Genomic DNA, 25872 nt, shown 5'->3' on the forward strand with positions numbered 1-25872 from the left:
GTATCGTAATTTATCACTGCAAGCGGAACGTCTCGTAAATAGCGGGACAGGTGTGCCTGTAATTGTCTTTTTTTTTCCTGTCCAACCCCCACTCGGATGTTGTAGCAATAGCAGCGGTTAGCATCGCACCATCAAATCGAGTGATACTAAACGTACCTACCATTTGAACACCGAATGCTATTTGTTCGTATTTTAAAAATAGAGAGGTTGTCGGCGCAACTTGCCCTAAGCAAGGTCACGCGTACGGAACATCAATCTGTTCCGAACCTTTGGGGGATTTTTTGTCTAAAGCACCGTAGGCAGATGGAAAGCGTGCCGGGCAAAGTGCCGTGATATTCAGCATTTGCAGCCCTTGTTTTCCTTGAGTTTTTTGGAGGATTTTTGCTTTTGGATAATTGAACCTTATGGCGGGACCCTGGCGTCCCTAATAAACGGAAGTCAAAATCGTAATTAATTAATTTTTGCCGACTCCGTCCCACCGCGCACATAAACGCCGCGACACACCTGGCGCGGATCATTTTGTTGTCGTGTCGTCCAAGTGCAGCGAGGACGAATGCACAGAAGAGCTGAACAAGCGAATGCACTCCATGCTCGGTTATGGGCAGGATCATAAGTCTTATCCAAAGCTGCTCAAACTGCCTACACGACTTAAGTCCTTTATTTGTCACAACGGTATGCATAATACAGTGAAACTGCTCTCTTATCTTAATTATTAATATCTGCAGCCAGGATCAATCGATGACAATCCTATTACCTGCAGATATTGAACAGATGAGATGCGTTGCACCGTTAATTCCTCCTATTTGATAATACTTCTCTTGTCCGTATGCATCTGTGCAGATAGTTTTTTTTGCTGTTAAGCCATAGTCCCCACATACCGCTCGTATCAATGCGGATAAGAGGAGCGGCGACCCACTGCTCTGTAGAGTAACATTGGTATAAACGCTTGTTACAATATGAACAGCGCATTGAAAACGCGTACTATTCTACGTACTGTTTAAAAAGTGTGTTCACAAATCCACACTGAGAAACACGATGATTGACAGAGGGTGTCAATCATTTTTTCGATAGTGTATTTAAATAGAGGTACTGCAGGTAAGTAGTTTTCAGTTTTTTGAACAAGACAACACTTTACACCATCCTTCACACCCATTGGTGAAAAAGAGCTAAGTTTTTGTTTACATTATAATATAATGTTTATGCAAGAGCCGGGGGGCTTCTAGGACCCCGGGGTCCCGCCATAATGTTCAATTATAAAAGTTAATGGCGCAGCCCTGCAATGTATTGTTCGAGACACTGCTGGCAGAAGGACCTCCACGAAAGTACGCTCTAGAAAGCTCCCCTCGAGGATATTTCTGCCTGCTCTTCCACACTGGCTAGACATCTTAGACGAGGTGGGAGCACCCACGCTTTACCCTGCACGACCTGCCGATGACTAACTGTGGTGTACTCATTTGCACTGCGGAGTGGACAGAGGCGGGAAGATTTAAGAAACTGGCGTGATTGTTTCATCTTCCACACCGGGAGATGAAACCGGTGACATCTGGATTGTGTGCTGTCCGTTAGACCGCGGCAGTTTCCCGTTGGATATGTAGCACAATAAAATTCCCTCGTGGATGAAAGGTTTGCGTATACATTGTGCCACGCTGCCTTTAAAGGTCATTGCTGTCTTTGGTTACTTCACGAGTTTTCTGTAGATAGTCGACGGATGGTTTGTTGTGTTTTGCACCAGTTATTGTTGGATCAAGTGTTTTTTTTTTGTGGTGGAACGAAAAGCAGTAGATTTTATCGTCTTGTTGGTAGGACTGGGACATCAAGGCCAGCCTGATCTTTTTTTCATTCAACTTAAAAGCCTTAATTTAAGCCAAATATATTTATTTCGGCGTCAAACGGTGGTTAACACAACATGCTCAGAACACAAAGACTAGAGTTAAGTTCCTGGCCAGGACTAACATCGGTTGCGAGTGATATCCAAAATGGTCCTGGGCCAGTTCTTGTCCACATTCGCTCCTGACTTCAACATCCCATGATGCATGGGTTGTCGGTGAGGGGGGGGGGGGTTGGGTGGGGTTTGGGGGGGGGCTGAGCTTCATCGGATAGTGGATTGACAAAGGCCTGTCAACATGACCATGACAGTCACGACATTGGCGGTCATGATGCTACCATCTGCATGGCGTAATTCGCTTAGCGCTTTCACATGCACTGTAATGTCGCTGTGCCACGCGGTGAGATATTGATGAGCCCACTGATTGTGCTGTCGGTACATTGCAGCTCATGCCTTCCATTCAGTTTGTTTGGTCGTTGGTGCAGCATTACACCCGTGCTGTCCCGATCCCGTTCTGCCTGCCTGTGCTGATATTTCGTTCGCATGAGTTTGCCTCTGCCATGTTGCTCGTGCTCCTCCGTGCTGTAAAGCACCCATGTACGTGTGCGCCATGCAAAGCGGAATGCTTAATTCTGGAAGCGACGCTTGAGTGCTGCCATCCAGTGGATAGGGTGGATGTAAACTTATTCGGTATTTTTTTAGCTCTGTATTGGTCGGGTTTGATTTATAATGTGCAGTACGGCGTCGCATATCGGACCTCGCGACATTTCCGCCCGAGTCAATGAACCGCTCTTCCCCAGAGCAATATTTTTGCGTAATTTTCTGTAAATGTTCACATTAGTAGACCTGTTCACACGTGCGTAATATGTTCCTAACCTCATGTACAGCCACTTCGCTTCTGTAGCACCCGTCAATCATTTCCCCCCATGTTTAAAGCAGCTTGCTCCTTTTATCCATTAAGCTATTCGTGGGTGGCATAAACTTCCAGTTTTTATAAATGTTCACATATGCGACCTTTTCACATATCCGCCTCTGTCCCATGGCGAGTTGGATGTGCGACGTTATGCCGTAGTAACAATAATAATATCCCGAGAGGCGAGGGGGGGGAGGGGCGGCCGCCAGCCCGTACACTGCGGGTCCTGTCACATGCCATCGCAAGTCTGCGCCTTGCAGCGGCGTCAAATTGACAGCGTGCTTACGAGCACACAGCGCTCGTCTCTTGAGGGAAGAGATTTTCAAACTGGGGTTTGTACGCCCCTGGGAGATGGGACCTCTTGTGATGGGTGGAGTTGGTGCCGGGACCCTCCAGGGATGGCCCAACGGTCAGATATTTTTATCGTGGAAAAAAATATATATTTCGTTGCCTTTCTGTTGTTTGTTCAGATTTTATTTGAGAACAGAGTGCGCTTTGCTGCCAAGAGACAAATTCAGGATAACAGAGGATGTGTTTATTTTTGGAGAGTAATTTAATTTGCGATATTTCTTTTTTATATATAGGATGAAAACCAATTTTTTATGGTCACGATGTCCTGGAGCCATCGACGTGTGTGGTAGAGATCGCTCAAAAATTGGTGGAATGGGTGCTCCGGGTGTGTAACGTTAAAGACCAGGCATGTAACGATGCATCCGTTTCATTGACGATTAAAATAAATAAATTCACATGCTTGCAATACACGCGTCGCAATGTGTGTGTAAGCATCAATTTATATATAAGTGCATCATCTTGAATATAGATGTGGCCCAGTGTAGCCCACTCACAATTTATCGTGAGCTCCGCAACCTTGGTTGCACCCGCAGAACGTTTCAGCAGACCGGCTTTACGAGAAGTCCCTGATGCAAATGCCAAAAGGGGGTTCGCATCAGGGCCCCTCCTGTCAAAGCTGTCCATCAGAATGTTCTGCGAGTACATCCATGTTGATTTAAAGCTTTCGTGACTGCAGGAATCCATACAAGCGTCCGTCATCCTCACCTGATGACGGACGCTTGTGTTGCGACCGAAACGTCGTGTTTCTTTTGTTATTTTTTCTTATCTACGTGACTTTACCCAAACAACCAGAGAGTATGAGTACATCCATGGTTTGCGATATAATCACAGGAAGGGTTGAGTGGGCTGCACCAGCACATTAGACCCACACAATATGGCCATGTCATAACCCAACCGCCGAAGCAACTTATTTCATCAGTATATGTTGTAATGACCGTAGTAGCCACTCCAAACGAGCCAGTGATGTATGCCCCCATACGTGCTTGTTTTGGAAGCAGATGTTCCATGTCTTTATGGAAAAATTGAAACGACCTAGATTTCACTCAGATTTTGTTGTTGATAAAGATCAGCGTACGTGGGAATGGGCATGCTTACATATTGGGATCTCGTGCGAGCGGTTCATGATCGAGTGGTCCCTTGTGATATGCCTTACAGGCGCAGACCGTGGAGTGGCATCCTTTTGAAGCACAGACGCTCATCTCTGGCTCCTACGACAAGTGAGTGAATCAAGCGGGAAGTTTGAATCCCGAGTTTTCAACCACTTGGTGTACTAAACCCAGTTCTCAAGAGTAACGCGTTCATGGCCTCAGCCCAGTCGCCAATGACTGCATGCACAAAAACATCGCATCGCGCTTTGTTTTCAGCTATCTTGGCTACAATGTTGGATTGACATCCCTGCGACTGATGTTTCTTCATTTAGAAAAGGCGTGTGGGAACTCGTGGATTAGAGACCATACAGGAGACATCGTATTGACTCTCAAGGAAAATAAGTGGGTTGGGTAGAACAAATCGCTTTCGTTTGAAGGCATATGATGGGTGACGGACGATGTCGATGACAACTACAAGTCCACCATGAAAATTAAATGATTAAATTGGTTCATGTGCATTAGCGAGTTGGATTGTGGCATCAATGGCATCGGTGTTTGGATGCCTTTGTCCAGCATTGGATAGACAACGGCTGATAATAGTGGGTGATGATTAATGGGCATCCCTTTTAAAGTGTAAGGCGGTCATCATCCTGTCCTTGGAAGCCGTGCTGAGTGCGATTGGCGGTGACGGCTACGTTTGTGTGGCTGTGCGCAAGGTCCGTGGTGCTGTACGATTGCCGCAGCCCGTCGGACAGCCACCGCATGTGGCGCTTCAGCGGGGAGGTGGAGAGGGTCACTTGGAACCACTTCTCCCCGTTCCACTTCCTGGTGAGAACATACGCCACTTTACGCTACGACCGTGGGGGCCAGCGTGGGCCCACACTCGTCCCGCTTTTCCACTGGCACATCCAAGCCATGCCAGTGTGGGGGCCTCACAGTACGGGTGGGTCCTCCGCTGGCTGCTTGCAAAGCTGAGCCGCAACAAAACCGTGAAGTTCTGGCCTCTCAAGACATCTGAATTTGGCTCGGACCCAAGCAGGTCCAGGGACAATAATTTGAATAATCGCATGTGATGTTAGACAGCATGGCTCGGGTTCTGCAGTTGAAAAACAATCTGGGGTGTCTTCAGCCGCGCCGGGCCGCCTCGGCACTGGTCCGGCGTGACTTGGTTGTCCAGTGGAAAAGAGGTACGAGACGTGACTCGAGCCTTGACTGGAACACTTTGTTTTGCCGTTCCCGCGCTTAATGGCAGTGACGAATGGCGCTGCTATAATAATGGCAGCGGTGATGGCAATGATAGTGATGATGTGTGTGATGTAGGCCAGCACAGACGACGGCTTCGTGTACTGCCTGGACGCGCGATCGGACAAGCCCGTTTTCACCCTGCAGGCGCACGAGGAGGCAGTTACGGGTGATGAACACACGGACGTACGCGCATGCAGACAGCGCCATGGCCACGGGCGTCTTGACGCGCACGCACGTGCCGTAATTTATCATTGCTGGCTATTATTGAGCTCTCTAGATTTCCCTAGGCGGGCAGTTACATCTAATGAGGACTTCACGTGCCTATATATTTGATGTTTGCTTTTAATTGTTTATTGTCTTGAGGTGGGTTTTTTGTGTAGAGCCATGGTGGTAGAATGAGTCCTTGATTTTTTTATTATTGCTGCACCAATTAACTAATGGTTTACTTGCTCTGTGTAAGCCATTCTGAGGCATTCTCTGCTGTTATAAAAACAACAAAACTCTGGCCAACATTCGTGTTTTCCTTGGCGGTTCGCTACGAAATAAATATTCCCACTGTTTTTGTACAAGCGTCGTGAGATGCGGCCGCGCTTACACGCTAAATAAATACAAGTTGTAGTTTCATTGTATTTTTGTTACTTTTCTCAAAAGCCATTCTTTTCTCGTTGTGGTCTCACATTGCTATTTATTTATTTTTACCAAAACGGGCACGGCGGAAGTAACGATACGAATTACAACGTTTGCCTTGGAACGCAGGGCTGGTGCTGAGCTCGCAGGTGAAGGGCTGCTTGGTGACCTCCTCTGCCGACAAGCACGTCAAGGTGTGGGACATCCTGGCCAACAAGCCCAGCCTGGTGCACTCCCGTGACATGAAAATGGTAACGGCCTGGCATTGACGCGTGCAACGAGCGTGCACGATCTCGCGGGGTTTTTTGGTTTTCCAGATATGTGCCTCTTTTTCAGCAGCGACCTGGCCACAAATGATAGCTCAATGAAGTGGCTCATCACGTGGAAATGTCTAGCAGCCAAATACTCTTAAGCGCATGTTTCTAAATGTGGAGGCTAAACCGGAGGACCCGGAGAAAAAAATACACGCGACTATGAGGAGAGCATGCGTACTCCAAATATACAGCAGGTGTCAGGGTCGGGATCGAACCCACAACCTCCAGGCGAGGTAGTCAATATCCACACTTGTCAACCCATACGGTTTACCTGTGTACCTGCCAATGGCTCACAGCAATAAACGTACAATTGTAGCGATAATTAGCACGCAGGCTTTCGCCACCGATATTATTCGTAATAACGTGTTTTTAGGTTAGATCGCATAAATAAATATCAATGTGTCCTAAACCCACCTCCACCCGACATAGGCAATCAGTAAGATTTGTCACATGAGCAAAACGTGCCAATTAGTTACTACTTGAGCACACCGGATTGTTGGAGAGTAAACCTACAACATTTACAATTTGAGTACTGTGACTTTTGCTGGTGATTACAACCAGCTTCATTGTGGAAGTCGCATACCTGTCAACCCATACGGCGTACAGCCGTTTAAAATAGGGCATACATTTGTTTTTGTCTATTTGTTTGTATTTCTTCCTTGTGATGGGACTTTGTAGGATGAACGTTGAGATTTATAAGGGCACGAGGTGACCAATAAGGTCTGAATTGGTCTGTAATGAGGTAGGCACTGATAAGGGGTTGACAGATATGACTGCCACGGTGCCCTTTTTTAACGAAGCGTCTGCACGTGTCCACCAGGGCATCATCTACTGTGCCAGCTGCAGCCCCGACAGCCCCTTCACATTCGCGTTCGGAGGGCAGAAGGACGGCCTGCGTGTGTGGGACATCACGAACGTGAAATCAGGTGATTATCAGAGGATCATAACGCCATGGATTTCTCTTTTTCTTATTTGCTCGAGTGTATGCGTGTCGAACTGGGCTTTCCGGTTATTTAATTTAATGGATTACTCTAGCGAGGTTCGGTTAGATTGCTTTACTCGTACGATGAAACGAAAGTGGTTGGGGAGAAAACTACCCACCTCTGTTTTGGATGGGAGGTTATGGACGCGGCTTGATGACATTGTCAGCTGTGTCAGCTGGGTGTGGATTGTTGGGAGGGCAGAATGTGGGAGTAGCCTCTATTTTTAATAGACCTGATTAATTGACCACAGAAATGTGATTTACGATAATTGGTCGATTGCCTTGATCGGCTAATAGCCCCATCTCTCTCTGTGTGCGTAAGTGCTTCATGGAGAGGTGGCCAAGGAACTCAAGAGTGCCAAGCTAGCATCGCTAAGTGTCCGGGCAGCTAACCCTTTGCTTCAAACGGGTTCTCAAGTGCACCAAGTCAATGGTTTTTTGGCTGGTCAACAATAACTGCACAATAAAGCCATCATATTAAATATGATTCTTGGGCTTAAATTTTTATTAATTTAATCGCGGAGAATGAACAAAAATGCATCGGTTTGAGTGTCCTACGTCAGTCTAGTAGCAGAGGGTATGAGAAAGTGTAAACATATTTATTGCATTTGACAATCGGAATGAATTGTGGCGGAGATTTTTTTTAACGTTTTAACCTTAACAAAAATTACTTTCATTGCATTTACATGACACCAGTAAGTAGAACCCTTTGAAGACAGCAGTAGCCCCTAACATAAATAGCCCTACTCTTTGATGAATAGGGCCACTAGACTACACAGGGATGGGACACAACTTCAAAACAAGCCTGTTTGCTTTGACATTTCAAACATCTCACAACCATTGTTGAGACTGCCTCTCATATGTACATCCGCATGATAAAGTCAATGTTTGAATGTTCACGCCTCTGTAAGCATTCAAACCTGCACAATGTATTTATAATTTTGCTGATCCCAATGTATATTATTATGTTTAAAACAACAATCATCATGCTCTTTAATTATCCAGGAAAAACCTCAGTCTGAAGACTGTTTTATTTTTTCAACAGGGAAATTCGACCAGTTTTCATAACTGAATGTTCGGCTTGTGGTAGAAAACAGGAGTATTTATTGCATTTATTTATTGGTAAACCCAGTGTATACAAGTGAACTAGCGCGAAGCTCCACGCAGATATATTCAATCATCCAATGCTGCACTGCCACCTATAGCCACCTCGCAGCCCAAGCCTACTACTCCTGGCTATTCCCAAACGGCTTCGCATCCACGCTCGAGAAAGCAGGCTCAACTCAGCTTCGGTTCCTAGATCGGACGAGGTCGGCTGCATTCACAGTGACTTTGGCCGTAAGCTTGTGTTTATTTATGCTCTTGTGAGCTCTGATTGATTTATTAACTCGACGTTTCTATTTCCCGGCTTCAGTGCAAATGGCGTTCGGTTCCCGGGAGAGGCTGTTGGTGTCCCAGCCAGATGTGGATGCCTCTCCTTCAACATCCTCGGACTCTGCACCCATGGAGAGCTGAGGCTGGGACCCAAGGGACGAGCGGATTCTTATTCTGAGCGCGACAAGATTTATTGTTTGTGTTATTTTGTTTTGCCTTGCACCACCCCACGCTATGAATTTAAATCTCTTGAGTGGTGCTTGTGGACAAGTGCTCAACGAGGCCCCCTCTGTGCACGGGTGTAGGAAAGAGCTGCAGTTTATCTTTTAAGTTTCAAACCATTGAACATTGATAGAGCCAAAGTACTTTGAGGACCAACTGGGAGCTTTATCCAGGTCCCCTGCAGGGTTTAGGTTCAGACTTTTCATTTTACAGCCTCATATAAAAGTACAAAAAATATATATTCGTCTTTCCAGAGCCCTGCTGAATGTTGACTTTTAATTTGAAACATGTTTGAGATAGTTTACTGCTAAAACGAGCGTGGGGAGCACCATCTCTCTACATTTCCATAAGACTGGTTGAAGTGTTTAAATTTGCACCTTTGTAATGCCCATTTTCCCGATCAATAGCCTTGCAGTCCCTACCCTTGAAAAAAAAAGGGCTTATTAAATGTATTTAAATGTAATGTCCATGTTTTTCACATATGGAGCTATTCACAAGGAGATGCTCCTCATACAATAATTGAGGGGTGTCATGGAACGTGTATTAACCCACTCGAAAGCTGTTTTTTTTTCTTTATTAAGAGGAGGTGCATTGAATGGCTCAAACGGCTATATGTGGGGATATTACAATAAAATAAACTATCAAAAAGGATTGTCGTGTATGTCCATGAAACTCGTTTGAGTTGTGTGAGTTACCAAAGCTTACCAGAACATCTCTAGTAGTAAATGACACTGCATTGCCCTGAGACAGTGACACAAATGCAGACTGCAATGCTCCCATTTATCCAGGAAAGCCACAGCGAGTCTCAAGCCTCTTGGAAGGGTCGTGAAACGGAGTGTTTGGTCAAGAGTGTTTTGGCTGAAGGTCACTAAAGCGTCTTTAGGATTCTTAGCATCCACCCATTAATGATGCTCATAGAACCAGAATAATATACCTTTACGACAGTTAAAGCCTGAGCCTCTAAATTTAGAGTGCCATAGCCACATAAGATCACCAAATATATCTACAACAATCCAAATTGTCTATATCGTGTCTATTTTCTGGTACCAACAATGCATAGGACAGGGTGTTTCTAAAAGATGGACCCAATTTCAAAGCAGTATATTTCACGATGGCAACATTTTACAATTACAAAAAAGTAACAAACGGTTTAATGAGTTAAGTTTTACTAGCCATTTTATAAATTCTCTATGTGCCCTCCACCTGCTGTACGGGCAACATCGAGACGATAGTTGAATTCGTCCCAAACGCCTCTCAAAGTGTCTTACACTGAAGTCACCGCTGCCGTGATTCTGTTTTTGAGGTCATCCAGATTAGTCGCTGATGGTGGCACAAAAACAACACGGTCTTTGACGTATCCCCACAAGAAAAAGTCGCAGGCTGTGATGGACTGGGGATCTTGGGGGGCCAAGAGTGTAGCGCCAAGTCTTGGGGTCCCGTGCTACCTATCCAACGTTGAGGCAGCGCGTCTTGCGAATGACTGAGGCTAGGGGCTGTTTGTGCGCTGGGAGAGGCATCGAGCGGTAACCATTTGAAACTCTATGCCCCGCCCTTTCAAGTGGTACGAGTTTCATTCATGGGCGTTTCGTGGTTGCAGAGATATAGCGATTTCAAATCTGGTCCATCTTTTTTAAGCACCCTGTAAGTTGCACCATCCACAAACTACTTAAACCTGCACTGACCAGCGTGGTAATTCATGATCGACCCCAATAAGCCTACACGGCCTGGGGAGACCACCCAGCAGCTGTATATGTACATATATACGTAATAACTTAATTTGGCAGTCAGCTCTTGACGTCAATGAACCAGGATCCCGTAATATTTGTGAGATCTGTTCAACCTTTTACCAAGGTCAAAACGCAAACTCGCCGTAACTGCATTCCACAGTCGTGCATGCTTATACCTCCTGAAGAGGGCAGCAGTGACTCGCAGGGTGGAATAAGCCAAATGTGACGGTCCCTCCTCCGTGCAGTGTAACTTTCACCAATTACTGTATTGGGTGAACTAGATCAGTGCTTCGCAACCTGCGTGCTTGCGGCATTTTTGAATTGATCAACAGACACGAAGACAATGAAGAATCGGAATCTGTATTTAGACAGGAGGAATCCGATGAGATGATAAGCTCTTTTTCACATGTCCACCCAGTACGGGCGGGTCGCCAAGTTACAAGAACAATATAAAAAAACGATAGGAGTGAATAATAAAATAACAGACACGTGCATCAACGTAAAACATATAGACGAAGACATTGAAATGAACCGGTTCAACAAAAGACGCGCGCACTGACAGAACAAAGAACTCTCCCCTCTGTCCGGGTAATAAAACCCGAGCCTCACGCGGTCTTGAGCCCCGACGAGACCTGGAGAACATGCTGTGATCAAGGGGAGAGCGACACACGATTGTGGAAATTCAGTGTTTCCATGACGGTGCCAAGTCCGTCCCCTAGTGGCGTATCGCTTGAGAAAGAGGCGCGCGCTTATGCACAGATCATCGTTATCAGCCATGGCCAATCCACTGCTTGATGAGTGACGCACTGAAAGCGTGCCATGAAATGAAACAGGTTGACATGAATTTCGATTTAAAGCTTTCGTGACTGCAGGGATTCATATTCTTGGTTCTTTCGGTAAAGTCACGTAGAAGGGAAATAATAAAAATAAAACCGCCACTTTTTTCAAATTTTCTTGCTGTGGTTTTCACACCTGATGATGATTACTTGTGTTGCAATGTATTATTTTCCTTCTACGTGACTGTACCGAAGGAACCAAGAATATAGGTTGACATGAACTTAATTACAGTACTGTATGTGAGATCCCAAGTGACAGGGTTGTGCAGGACAGAAGCCTTTCAAGGCTTTACTGCACCCATGCAATAGTGTCATTCAAGATTATAGCTCAGAAGAATTATCACCCGTCCACAGAACGGACAGGTCCCGACTTGTGTATGTCATTCATCATCAGCCATTCCCTATCCACTGCTGGATTGAAGGCCTCTCCCAATGTCATTACCATCCCTCGACGGCTTTGCTGTGCAGAAATCCATCTCGCTCCTGGCCACGAGCCTCGTGTGTTTTTTCCCCTTTTTCTTGGCGTTTGATGAAAAACAAGGCAACAGGGATACAATTCATAATTACGGTTTTTTTAGGGTGAGATCGCGTAAATGTGTCGCAAACCCACAACGACGTTTCAGTGGTTTATTACAACCAGATTCATCAGGCGACTTCATACCTGTCAACCCCTTATCCGTTGCCTACCTCATTACAGACCAATTCAGACCTTATTGGTCACCTCGTGCCCTTATAAATCTCAACGTTCATCCCACAAAGTCCCATCACAAGGGAGAAATACAAACAAAATAGACCAACAAATGTGTGCCCGTATTTGAAACGGCTGTACGCCGTATGGACCTGGACACTCAATGTCTCTGTACAAGAATACGGGTAAACCGTATGGGTTGACAGGTATGCGACTTCCACAATGAATCTGGTTGCAAACACCAGCAAAACTTCACAGTAATCAAATTGTAAATGCTGTGTGGGTTTACACTCCCAACACTCCAAACAAACCGGTGCGCTATTTGGTTCGCGTGACAAACCGTACTGATTGCCTGTGTCGGGTGGAGGTGGGTTTACGACACATTGATTTTTATATTTACGAGACCTAACCCAAAAACACGTTATTACGAAAAATATCGGTGGCGAAAGCCTGCGTGTTAATCATGGCCACATTGTGTACGTTTAATGTTGTGAGCCATTCCATGGCACCCGGAGTGGTAAGCTAAGTGGAGTAACAACAACAACCGCCATTCGCCACTAAGTGGCGGTGACATCACCACGGCGCTTGTGCCAGGCTAGGTGCACATTATTCTTTGGTTCTTTTCGGTTAAGTCACGTCTAAAAATAAAATAATAAATTAAAATAAAATAACATATTACGACGTTTCGATTGCAACACAAGCAATCATCATCAGGCATAAAAGAAATAGCAACAAAAATCTAACTAGAAAAAAACTATAGACAGACATACAAGCAGACAGACATCACAACGGCACACAGAGAGAGGAGCAAGCTGACAACGCGGCACGGGCACGCAAGCCTGAAAATTAGGAGGCAGGCACACGAAAATTAAATAACCTAGCAAAATATCGAAATGTGATGTAATACAACACAGAGAGTCGGTTAACACACAATTAACGCATAGCCTGGTTGATTACGTGTTTCAAAATTTGCTAAGTTAGAATTTTAAGTGTGAGCAACACAAATCTAACTAGTAAACTATAGACAGACATACAAGCAGACAGACATCACAACGGCACACAGAGAGAGGACACACATCGGCATAAAGAGAGGGGTCGTTTCTGTGACGGTCCCTTAAATATAGATAGGAGGTGGTGGGGACGGAGAGAGGTAGAGGGCGGAGAGAATCAAGCAGTCACGAAAGCTCCTAAATTAAGATTGAACCACTTCTACGGGGAAGTTTTAAACTTATCCTTTTTCTTTCTGGCTATTTGTTCTCTCTGCCTGTGTGCTCTCCTTGGAATTTTCACACTTAAAATTCTAACTTAGCAAATTTTGAAACACGTAATCAACCAGGATATGCGTTAATTGTATGTTAACCGACTCTCTGTGTTGTATTACATCACATTTCGATATTTTACTAGGTTATTTAATTTTCGTTGTGCCTGTCTCCTAATTTTCAGGCTTGCGCTCCCGTGCCGCGTTGTCAGTTTACTTACAATAGGGTACGTTGGCGTGCAGTCTTTGATATGCTTGATTCTCTCCGCCCTCTCCCTCTCCCTCTCCCCGTCCCCACCCCCTCCTCTCTATATTTAAGGGACCGTCACAGAAACGACCCCTCTCTTTGTGCCGATGTGTGTCCTCTCTCTGTGTGCCGTTGTGATGTCTGTCTGCTTGTATGTCTGTCTATAGTTTACTAGTTAGATTTTTGTTGCTCACACTTAAAATTCTAACTTAGCAAATTTTGAAACACGTAATCAACCAGGCTATGCGTTAATTGTGTGTTAACCGACTCTCTGTGTTGTATTACATCACATTTCGATATTTTGCTAGGTTATTTAATTTTCGTGTGCCTGCCTCCTAGTTTTCAGGCTTGCGTGCCCGTGCCGCGTTGTCAGCTTGCTCCTCTCTCTGTGTGCCGTTGTGATGTCTGTCTGCTTGTATGTCTGTCTATAGTTTTTTCTAGTTAGATTTTTGTTGCTATTTCTTTCATACCTGATGATGATGATTGCTTGTGTTGCAATCGAAACGTCGTAATATGTTATTTTATTTTATTATTTTATTTTTAGACGTGACTTAACCGAAAAGAACCAAAGAATAATTCCTGCAGTCACGAAAGCTCCTAAATTAAGATTAGGTGCACATTGAGGCCACGTGGAGTGTCGAACGCCCGTGACGCGTGCGCCGCCGTTCAACTCCACACGTGGGTGGCGGCGTGAACGAGGGCGGTGTGGGGGCGGGGCGATGTGGGGGCGGGGCGATGTGGGGGGCGGTGTGTGGGCGGGGCGATGGGGGCGATGTGAGGGGGCGGGGCGATGTGGGGGGGGGTGATGTGGGCGGGGCGATGTGGGGGGGGGCGATGTGTGGGGGCGGGGCGATGTGGGGGGGCGATGTGGGGGCGGTGTGGGGGAGGTGGGGGGGGGACCTCGTGACGCGCGGCGCTTATCCACACTACGTTTTGCAAAGGCGCGTGAGTGCATCTCTCTTTTCACGCATCCTCTCCCTGCACAGAGCGAAGATCGTGGTGGTGGTTTGGTGGTGTTGTTGTTGTTGGTGGTGGTGTTGGTGGTGGTGTTGGTGGTGGTGGTGTTGGTTTGGTGGTGTTGGTTTGGTGGTGGTGGTGGTGTTGGTTTGGTGGTGTTGGTGGTGGTGTTGGTTTGGTGGTGTTGGTTTGGTGGTGGTGGTGTTGTTGGTGGTGGTTTGGTGGTGTTGTTGGTGGTGGTGTTGGTGGTGTTGTTGGTGGTGGTGTTGGTTTGGTGGTGTTGGTTTGGTGTTGGTGGTGAAGCCGGAATTTGCCGGGACTCTACGGGTTTCTCGACATGGACGCGGACGGACTCCCCATCGTCGGCACTGGGACGGATTTGACGAAGGTGAGGAGGAGTTTTGTGTTTCTCTTCTGCCTCGCCACCATTCAGAACTGCGCCGGCGGCATCGGGTCCCGTTGTTGTCAACGGCGAGGACTCCCCTCTTCGGCCCCCTACGGCCCCCCTTCGGCCCCCCTTCAGCGGCGTTGTCTATCGAAGGGGGCCCCCCACCACCCCACAGCAAACCTCCCCATCAGGGAAGGACTTTTCACGTTTTGTTTAAGGGGGGAGGGACGCAAAAACCTTCATCTCGAGCGCTCACACAGCAAGCGTCGCGGCTCTTGTGGGATAAAACAATTGTATTTATTAGCGAGGAGTTTAATTTGCCACGAATTCGTACAACAACAACAAATGAGGACCCTTGGTTATTTTGGTTGTCGAGATGTGGCCGAGCTTGCGTCGTCAGCCGTGATCTAGCCACTTCTGGATGGATGAACACCCGTGTCGGTCATGTGGGTTGGTTTGACCATACTTCACCACGCTGGTGTGACCATACTTTACGCTGGTGTGACCATACTTCACCACGCTGGTGTGACCATACTTCACCACGCTGGTGTCACCATACTTCACCACGCTGGTGTGACTATACTTCACCACGCTGGTGTGACCATACTTCACCACGCTGGTGTGACCATACTTCACCACGCTGTTGTCACCATACTTCACCACGCTGGTTGTTTGCGGGATGCTGAAGGCCTGGGGTGGGGGGGTATCCACGGTGGTCCAGATGTCTTGTGACCCCCCCCCACAACACACCATTTGCATGATCTAAAACTTGATGTGTTTTTTAAAGTAACGTTTAATTTAGAACAGAAATGAATATGTAAAGGGGGGTAACATGTTAGGGGTCAATTGATTGTGGATCACAAGACATCTAGACCCTTCTACGTGACTTTACCGAAAGAACCAAGAAGAAGAGAAAAAAACAACTCGCCACTTATGTATTTATGGCGACTATTCTACACTTGTGGACATTTTTTATGATAAACAAATAATACATCTAGCATTAAGAGACGAGGTTATATATGTTAATATATCAATATTGTACACTTTCCACACCAATGGTTACACAGTATAGACGCGCAGTGGGTTATCAAGCCTGCATCCTCTGTGTAGGTACTGTACCACGTTACGATTCGCCATCCCATCTAAAGTACTTACTAGTAGATTTTGATTTAAAGCTTACTAGTAGATACTATACAACGTTACGATCCACCTTCCCCTCTCTTTGCTTCGATTTAAGTACTTTCGATGTTACTGTACGTTCTGGTTTTCAGGAACGCATCCTCGTCGTAATACGGGGTATGCTTGTACATGTAAACATAGAAAAAAAGTGGACACCCCATGTCTTAGTAACCCAAAATACCCGCAATTAAAGTATAAACACCTGCCGTTACGTAACTCCAGTCATCCGAATCTCGCAAAATTAAATTGTCTCCGGTTGATTGTCACGTGATGATGTAATGGATGCAGTAGGGGGCAGCACTTTCCCACCAGCCCTGCCACTCGAGGGAGTCACGTGAGAGGTGGGGCCAGAGCTGTCGACAATCATTGCCACCTAATTCTAGATTTGAAGTTTTCGTGACTGCAAGGATACTCTTTGGTTCTTTCGGTAAAGTCACGTAGGTGAAAATAATAAAATAAAAAAGTGAAAACAACTAAATATTTTTTTATTATTTTCACCTATGTGACTTTACCGAAAGAACAAAAGAGTATAATCATTTACACCATTGGAATGTCATTTGCCAATAAAAAATATGATAATTGTTTTTTTACCCTTTTATCTGGCAACAAAACTGACACTTTTTTTACAAGGAATCATGTTTGCATAGACCACAATACCTGCAGTCATAATGCAAACAAAAAACATAACTGATAATGTATGCACTGTCCTTGAAGTTGATTGGTCCACACCCGAGACAGCTTTCCCTAGAGCCTAGTCTCACATGGTGTTGGACCAGATGATGCCAAAAGGCGCACTCGGGTGTGGACCAATCAACTTCAAGGACATTGCATATATTATCAGAGTTATGTTTTTTGTTTGCATTATGACTGCAGGTATTGTGGTCTATGCAAACATGACTCCTTGTAAAACAGGTGTCAGTTTTGTTGCCAGATAAAAGGGTAAAAAAACAATTATCAGTATAATCATTGCCAACGTGTGTCCCTTAACGTTTGCGTCGGCGACGACTCCTCAGGTTGGGGCCATCAACCAGAAGCGGACGCTGGCGTTCCTCAACCACTTCATCGTGCACACCACGCACTTCCTGAACAGGTTTTCGTGCGTCTGCGAGGAGGTACGGCAGTGTCAACGGCACCCCCGCATTCGCCTCCTATAACGCTGCGCGTTGTTTTCCCCACACGCGAATTTGATATAGCGCGTTTAATATATTAGGGAATGCTTTTTTGTTTTATAACGCGGATGTGAATCGGATATAACGCGATTGAGAGACCAGAAATTAACAGGTTGTAACGGCTGCCACGGCGTAGCATCGCACAAGGCGGGATGCTGCTGGATGCTACATTCGGACCTCGGCCCTTGTTCAGCCTGCATACGCATCTCACGTGTTTTATCGCGGACTGTGTTTTACCCTACATTTATTATAACGAAATTTTCCCATAACGCGGTGTTTGTCAGGAACGCAACTTACATGTTATAGGAACAGACTGTACTAGTTCAGCATCTGTCCGCATTGCTCTCGGCATCTGTTACTGGCTGGCTGCATCCCCCAAATCGCATGCAAATGATTGGCCCACGTTGGCCCAATGTGTTACCGACTTATACACTTTGTTTTTGTCCTCTCTTTGGACCTAGTTTATTATGCACACAATGATTCACTCAACGAGTGATTAATTAAATTGTCACAATCTGGGATAATGATTTTATTCGAGAATCAATGTTTTTGTTTCATTGGTCTGATTTGTATTTCTCATTTTTGTCTAGTTTTGTTTGCGCTGACAGCCTATATGCAATAGTATGCATGCGATTAGTTGATTGAATGGTGAGCATAAGATTCGATTTTAATTGATGAATCCGTGTGTCGTTAAATGCCTACATTTTAGATGTGAAGTTTCGCTCTCTTTACCGATAAAAAATTAACCCGTAAAAACAAAGTTTTTCACTATAAATCCTTTATATGCGTGGCGGCTAGAGTCCTCTCGTCCTCTGGCTTGAGATGGCTGCCACCTATGGGTCAGATGATTGCCTGCCACCATTAAGCAATTGGTAATTAAATATAAAAAAAAAAATCCTAAAATGTTGAAAATTTTGGAGAAAAAATTTCACGAAAATAAATTGTCACGCACAACGAGTCTGTGTGCAAAATGTCAGCTCGATTGGATCACGGCGAGTGGGTTAAAAAACGACCGAAAGATTTGCACGGTCGTAAGCGCGCAAGCAAGCAAGCAAGTGAACTTAATATAAAAGGATTTTAAAATATGCATGGTGTCTTTTTTTTTACAGAAACTGACTAACCTGGCGCTCCGTATACAGCAAATAGAAACGACTTTGAACATCCTGGAAGCTAAAGTGAGTCTTGTGATGCATCTGACCTTGTCCACTGGTTCATTGTTATTGCGCAAGAAGTAACGTATATTTAATTTACTTTAAGCTCATGGCAACAGTGTTAGGCCGTATGCCATTGCTCAGGAGTGTTAATTTTCACATGTTCCTCTTGTGTGGAAATGTGCATGACTTTTTGGCCACAAGATTTAAAATAATTTAATCTGCTTGCAGGGCGTGGCTGGGCAGTAATATGTTTAATTGCGCTAAATTAATGTGATGTCATCAATTGTTCATTATTGTAAACCGCCCGTAACGTCCACCATAGCTCAAAAACATGTTTCCTGGATGTATTGTGTAAGCTTTTAGAAAGTACTGTAGTGTAGAAACATTTGTAAGGCCTATTTGTAGTGTAAAATTATGTTAATGGTGGAGTGGTGGCATAGTGACTGGCACACTGTGCTGTAGACCCAGTGACTTGGGTTCAGTTCAAGCTCATGACTTAAATCAGTGGAGACTGATATCTGAATTGGTCCTGGGCAACCCAGCCTGCACTGGTCAAATATCCTCCACCCGCATAATGTGTGAAGGCCCTCATTGAGCAGTGGGTTGATAAAAGGCTGTCAGTTATATATATATTATTTCTATGTCTTTACACATTTCACACTGCGACCTGTATTTCCATACCAGTACTCAGTGTGAGTTTGTGCGATTGTTCAGCTCGCTTCCATCCCTGGGCTGGAGGACGTGAAGGTGGAGACATCAAACGTCGCAAACCCTGTACCTCAAGAAGCACCGCAGCCCAGCGCCGTGAATCAGCTGCCGATTCCAGCCCAGCCAGTCCAAGCAGCATCCTTAGTTTCTGAGGTGATTATTATGAAATGCTTCCTTACCTAGGTAAGCCTCGCTGAGTCTCAAGATTCCTTTTCAGGAGGGTCTTGTCAAGTTTTCGCAGTACAGGGCGATGTTGTTACGTGTAAATCCAGTTGAGTAATACGCAAGTATTTTTTTTGAAACGCGATGTTGGCATTTGTTTCTTTTTTAGGGAAGTACTTGAATTCCTTCCTGGTGACTGGGCATGACTTGTCGCAATTTTAAAAAGGCATTGGAAAAGCTTGCAGCCCTTGCAAACCCTAACATTGATTCACCAGCGATGTTCTGTGCCGTAATGTCTTTTTATGAAGGTGCGATGCTTTCGTTTTTAATGGAGTTCCACATTTTTGTTGTTTGATCAGTTGTATTGCTCATGTAAGTGGTCATGATCAATCTCTGAAACCATGAATAATTTGTATGAATGGTTTTAGTTCCTATTTGGAAATGTTAAGGTATTATACGTTAAATTGGTATATCAATAATTTATGGACATTAATTTAAATCCATAATAAGGGTTTTTTGGGTGAGATCGCGTAAATATATAAATGTGTCGTTAAACCCACCATCACCCAACACAGCTAATTAGTAAGGTTTGTCACGTAAACAGAACATGCCAATTCGTTACTAGTACAGCAACACCGGTGTGTTGGAGAGCCAAGCCAAGACATTTACAATCTGAGTACGACGTTTCGCCAGTAATTACAACTAGCTTCATAAGGCGACAGCCAGATTTGTGGAGAAGTCCTCCTAGCGTAAATATATATTTACGTGATCTAACCCAAAAAAACCTGTATTATGGATATTGGTCGCGAAAGCCTACGTGTTAATTTAAATGCGAGCCCATTCGTTTCAAATGATAGCCATGTTTTCACTTGAACTGCTGCCCTATCATAGATTTGCTCAATGGCAAAGTACTGCGCTCCAGCCTAGACCAGGAGCTCGTACATGAAGCTGCTAGGTGCACAATTAAATAATTGAATGCAAATCAGAACCAAAACACTGAAACCATCACCAACCCCCTGGCTCCCTGTTCTGCCGAACATTCCACCACCAAATATCTGCAGAGAAATGCAAACTGTAAGGGAGTTTACTCATCAACCAAGACCTCCACAATGTACCTCGCCAACGCCTCAAATTCCGATCCCTCCTTTGGGATCTCGCTTCTGTCACCATCCTAGAATCTTACTCGGATCCAGAAGAACGCTAACGAACCCAGTGGAACAATGCGGACGTCCAGAATTAATGACTCCTTTTAAACTTAAACATTGCACCTCCTAGCTTTGACGTTCCTCCTCAAAGGCACCGGTTTAACCATCAACCGCATCAGAAAATCAACAGGCTGATGCGCACATCTCCTTCACAAATGGCTAACCAAAGACATGAGCCACAAAGTGACGGTGGCCATGCAACCCAAACTATGGACCATATAGTAAACCACTGTAGTCTGCGCTCCTTTTAAGGAGAAATAGCAAAACTACACAAACTCTCTCCTGAAGCCCTCTTGTGGAGAGCAAACATTGGCATTTAGCGCCTAATAATATTTACATATTCAAGAACAGAATTTGAAAGGGCCTATTTGAACTACCATAGACGACGAGTGACAAGGCGGTGCTGTGCTTGGCTTGCTGCACTGTGAACTCAACAAACTTAAGTTCTATTCGCAGGCATGGTTAATATAAGTGGCCTGTGATTGATATCGGAACCACTCCTGGTTCCCCCATCACCAGCTCGCACTCGCCAATGTATTGAAGTGTAGTCAAACAAACCCAGTGACCGAGAGTGTGGAGAGGCTTTCATCCAACAGTCGGGTTGACAAAGGGTTGTAAATTATTTTATCGTATCTACGTGGAGTTAAATACATTTTTACATTTGGCAGATACTGTGTAGAGGTGTACTTGTCCCACAAATAGTGAGAACGGGCAAGCCCGGTGAATTTCGTGAGTGGCTGTTTCACATGTGGCGTGTGTGGCTATCTTTGTTTTCAGCAACCACGGACTGAAGTGGTGAAGCCGCCTGCTGCTCCGCCAGAGGCTCCTCCATCCAACGTTCTCACTGTGGCCAAGGACCCGCGCTATGCCCGCTACCTTAAGATGGTTCAAGTGGTGAGTGCCAAAGAAATACATCAACATAATCACAATGTATGTATGTTGAACTTTTTTCGCATAGTACGTAGCCAACGACTGCTAGATGCAGGTTTCTTCAAGCTGTTGCCATCCCCAATGCTCTGGCGATGTAATCATTAATTTAGTACCTGCGCACGAGCTGCTTCCCCGACTCCATCTCCGCAGTATACGTGCTTTTGGGTGCCTTTTCTCTCTTGGCTGCCACTTCATCGTTAGTCGTAACCACTGTCCGTCGTCCCGTCTAGCGACGTATCCTGCCCAAGCCAACGTACTTTACGTCACACTCAATATGATGTCTCTGAACTGTGTTGAGGTTGCTCTTTCTGTCTCAACATTATTCCATGCATGCACCACTCCATGCTTCTCCACTAATGTAATCCAAGTGAGAGGAAAGTCGCCGGGGTCAAGCTGTTGGGTTAATGATGCTGTCTACAAGAGATTTCCCAAAGTAATGCTCCCCATTTTTTTTTCATTAAAATTTTATTGCTTCCATTTAAACCTTTGCGCATAATTTTTTCATTATTATGACACCTCTATATGAGATTCCCTAAACTCCACCAACAGGGCAAAGTAAATTGCATGAACCTATTGAGTGCTTAGTTTGAACCGTTCCTTTTTGTGCATGGGGTAAAAACGAACTTCAAGCAAAGGACACGGCGTTCTTTCAAAACAAGTGCGATATCAAGGGACCTCCATTTGGACATGGCTGGCATTCCCCGATGCTACACATATGTTCCAGTGTATGAAGCATGGAGCAGTGATTTAATTCATCACAGCTGAGAGAATATCGGGCGATAAATAAAAAACTGAGTTGAATTCATTGGCACCTTGAGGTTTTCTCGTGGGGCTTATTGTGTTGGCGTGAGCACATTGATGAGTGGCCTACTTGGGCTAGCTTTTGAACGAGCGCTGGTCACCATGGTGGGGAGGACTGGGGCTTATTATAATTGCAGCAACATTGTTAGCTGCAGTGTCAATTATAATAATATTGTGATTGCAATTGATTACGAATGATGCAGTTGCAATTGTAATTGGGCCCCAGGTCTGCTCATAACAAATGGTTACGTGATGCTGATGAATCGTAGTGTCACCATGGAATACTGACTTCCTGATTTGCATGTTACCCCAAGTGCTTGAGATGGAATGGAGACTATAAACAAAAATTGCCAAATGTTTATGACATTGCCATGAATTAACATCTAAAGTTTTGTTATCGGTTGTTTTTAAAAGCAATTGCGGAAGAAATTTAGGTGACGGTACTTTGGGACACTCCTCGTACAAACTGTTAATTTACAAGTTATCCTTCAAACACATCATTATAAGAATCTTCAGGATATGTGTGCATTCTCTTTGTTCGTTTAGGGTGTTCCTGTCTTGGCGATCAGGAACAAGATGATCGCTGATGATCTGGACCCAGAGCTCTTAAAGTAAGTTCAGAAATATTTTTAGAATTGTCATACTTGGCATCTCTACTGTGTTTTGTTTGGGTGATGCAGCAAAGCGAACTCACTGCACGTGTGTGTCTGTCTGTCTGTCACCAGCACCCCCGATGCTCCTGTGCCCGACTCTGGGGTTTCCCAAAAGGCGGAGTCAGACTCTGGCGAAGGAAGCAGCGATTCTGAGAGCGGGGGCTCCTTCAGTGACTGAAGTCCACGTTACGTTCATATGCAGCTGTATTCTAGGGGGATTCAAATGCTGTACGCTTTTGACTGGATGCCTTCGTTGACACCACTCGGCACACACATAAATGCACCCACAACAAAATGTGCTTAACCTGAATATAAATTAACTATGCCTTATATTATGCAGAACATTAACCGTGGCACACACAGCCTACAGTTGCCTTGATGGTGTACCCGTTTCTTTAATAATGCGCCGTCTTTGGTCGAAGTTTGTTTTCCCCATGTGCAGAAGGGAGTAGTTCAGTCATTCACGCTGGGCATACATTACGTTGGGCATACATGAAAAATGCAAATGTACAACCCTTTTTGTCAGTCCACTACTGGATGAGGACCTCCCCACACCGTGTAAGGTCAGCGCAGGTTGGTGAAGAAGGGGAGCATAGACGTGGGAGCAAAGAAGTACAGGACAATAATGGATTCTTCTGCACTGTCCCCCGCTGACAGCGTAGCGCCTCGGTCACGTACAACTCGCTTGGTGCTTAACGATCGGCAAACACAGTCCAAGCTTTAAACCCTGCTTGGCTTCCAAAGTTTTGCCGAGTGATAGGGCACATTCTAGGTAAATGGGTCACAGGCTGGCTCATAGCGTGAGATTAAAATCTTTCCAAAAAAAATCTTAAATCCGATCAGCCATATGCTACTAATTTTGGTGAGTGCGGTTATGCCTGTTTTGTTTAAGCCAACACGCCTGTTGTGAAATGCTTTTGGGGTCTTGTCCAATTGATTTTAAGGTTTATCTGGAAAGAATGTGTGAAACGGCGCAGGTGGTGGGTGTGTAATGTGGAGTGTTCCATGTGCTTACAATGGGAAGAAACGTGATCCTACCAATGCAAAGTAGTAACCAGGAGTGTGACTCGTGTGTGATGTCTGTCCATTATAAATACTTGTAAAAAAAATGCACTTTCACTGACCGCACATGAAAATCATATGTACAGTCAAACATTTTACAGCACCAGGATCTAATGTATAATTTGTTATCATTGTTTATATCAGCAAATGTGTATAATGTTCACTTTCAATAATTTGATACATCGAATAAAGATGTTTTACTGGGACTCTTATTCTGGAGAAAATATCAGAACGTTGTACCATCGACGCATTTCCTTATGTCTGTGTGGGTCCAGTCCCCCGGCAAGTATGCGTCTTGCTCCGAGTTGAGAATAGCACCTGCGTGGGAGTTCACTTTCCATGAGCTCAGCAGTGAACGTCTCTCGCAGAGTTTACCAAACTCCAATCGTCGTAGCCACCCCCCCAAGGTTAGCCTTGTTAGACATTTACCAATATTGGTTAAGTCGTCGCGCGCGCACACCCTGCGATTGTTCCCACGCCGTTTCTTGTCATATCTGCGGCGTAATCGTACGTCGCGTTTGACAAGGAGCGGAGGGGGGGGGCACTGCGTATTTCGTAGATGTCCTTGTACAAATCTATTCGTGGAGAGACCCACATTGTTTTAAATTATTGGTTCTTTCGGTAAAGTCACGCCTGATGAAGACCGCTTGTGTTGCGATAGAAACGTGGGTTTTTTGCTTTTATTTTAATTTCATTGTATTTTCTATCTACGTGACTTTACCGAAAGAACCAAGAATATGAATTCCTGCAGTCACGAAAGTGTTAAGTCACCGTTTCAATTCAAAATATTGAGAGGTTGCTCCTTCCCGGCTTCTGCTCTGGAGGACTGGCATTCTCATCCATTGGAATCTCGTGAAGTTGAGACTGTGTGCCCTTGTGTAAGTCAAGACCAAACAGTTTACATGTCTATAATAACATGCTTCGTTTCGTGTGAAGCGTCTGGAGATGCGATTACATATAGAAGCGATATAAATGTATTTTTTTGTAAAATAGACAATTACACGGACCACACGCTTAGAATTCCATTCCCATGGTACACGGATGGTTAGCACATCGTCGTATGTATGTACTGAATGTTGAACTTATTTCGCACATACGTAGCCAACATTCGCACAGCACACATGGCACACACACACTCGATGCACACAAACCCGCAATGCCACCACATTCGCAGCAACTGTTTTGCACAATCTATATTGTAATCTGTGAAAGCCTGACAAATACTGATCAGTATAACACTTAGGCTTTCGCGACCAACATTCATAATAAAAATTGTTGGGTTAGTAGATCCACATTTACAATTTGTGGATTTCCTCTACACACCGGTGGGCTGAAGTAACTAATTGGCGCGTTTCGTTTAAAGTGCCAAACCTTACTGGCTGTCGGGTGGTGGAGGGTTACGGCACATTCATACTTGCGCGATCTAACCCAAAACACCTTTATTAGGAAATACCCATCAACGGAAAGAGCACGTTTCAAATCGCACACATGTGCACACCAAACACTTGTACAGAGTGTGTGTTATTTCAAACACGCAGGGGATTCGTGCGGCGTGCACAACTTGAGTTTTTTTCCTGTTTTTTTCTCTTTCAAATTTATTTTTCTTCTTATAAGCACCAGGGTCCATGTCGACCACACCAGGGCAGTGATGATCACCTCCCAGACGAGCGCGTTCGTGGATTTCGCAAATCTGTTCGTGATTCGCCACCATTTGCCTCGATGGATCACATGCGTGCATAACTGGAGGTTGCTCATTTGTGATATGGGAGAGAGGAGTTCAGATCCATTTTCTCTCCCATGCAATTCC

The 25872-nt window shown here is 45.0% G+C and overlaps 2 protein-coding genes across 3 annotated transcripts in view; both read left to right on the plus strand.

Moving 5' to 3' along the window:
• Positions 1-9570, plus strand: part of PWP1 (PWP1 homolog, endonuclein) — a 42849-nt gene extending 33279 nt beyond the window's left edge. For both annotated transcript variants that reach the window (XM_078859168.1, XM_078859169.1), the window contains exons 10-15: positions 4245-4306; positions 4894-5005; positions 5498-5588; positions 6179-6300; positions 7184-7289; positions 8760-9570. In XM_078859168.1, the coding sequence (XP_078715294.1) occupies positions 4245-4306; positions 4894-5005; positions 5498-5588; positions 6179-6300; positions 7184-7289; positions 8760-8860 (594 nt within the window). In that variant the 3' untranslated portion in view covers positions 8861-9570. The remainder of the gene's footprint in view (positions 1-4244; positions 4307-4893; positions 5006-5497; positions 5589-6178; positions 6301-7183; positions 7290-8759) is intronic.
• A 5273-nt stretch (positions 9571-14843) lies between these two features.
• On the plus strand, positions 14844-24271 carry WASHC3 (WASH complex subunit 3). Its single transcript, XM_078859172.1, has 7 exons — positions 14844-15042; positions 17235-17333; positions 18500-18565; positions 19259-19405; positions 21397-21513; positions 22897-22961; positions 23076-24271. The coding sequence occupies exons 1-7, from the start codon at positions 14992-14994 to the stop codon at positions 23179-23181; spliced, it is 651 nt and encodes a 216-aa protein (XP_078715298.1). The 5' UTR covers positions 14844-14991; the 3' UTR covers positions 23182-24271.
• Positions 24272-25872: the final 1601 nt, after the last annotated feature.

Source organism: Lampetra fluviatilis, chromosome 8 (assembly GCF_964198595.1).
Source record: "Lampetra fluviatilis chromosome 8, kcLamFluv1.1, whole genome shotgun sequence".
NCBI classification, from domain to species: Eukaryota; Metazoa; Chordata; class Hyperoartia; order Petromyzontiformes; family Petromyzontidae; genus Lampetra; species Lampetra fluviatilis.

What these genes read in the sequence shown, in the direction of transcription:
- WASHC3 (XM_078859172.1), top strand. Translation starts at nt 14,992, where the DNA reads ATGGACGCGGACGGACTCCCCATCGTCGGCACTGGGACGGATTTGACG. An exon ending in CTGGGACGGATTTGACGAAG is followed by an intron (nt 15,043 to 17,234) that starts GTGAGGAGGAGT and finishes ACGACTCCTCAG; the next exon opens with GTTGGGGCCATCAACCAGAA. An exon ending in CAGCATCCTTAGTTTCTGAG is followed by an intron (nt 19,406 to 21,396) that starts GTGATTATTATG and finishes CTTTGTTTTCAG; the next exon opens with CAACCACGGACTGAAGTGGT.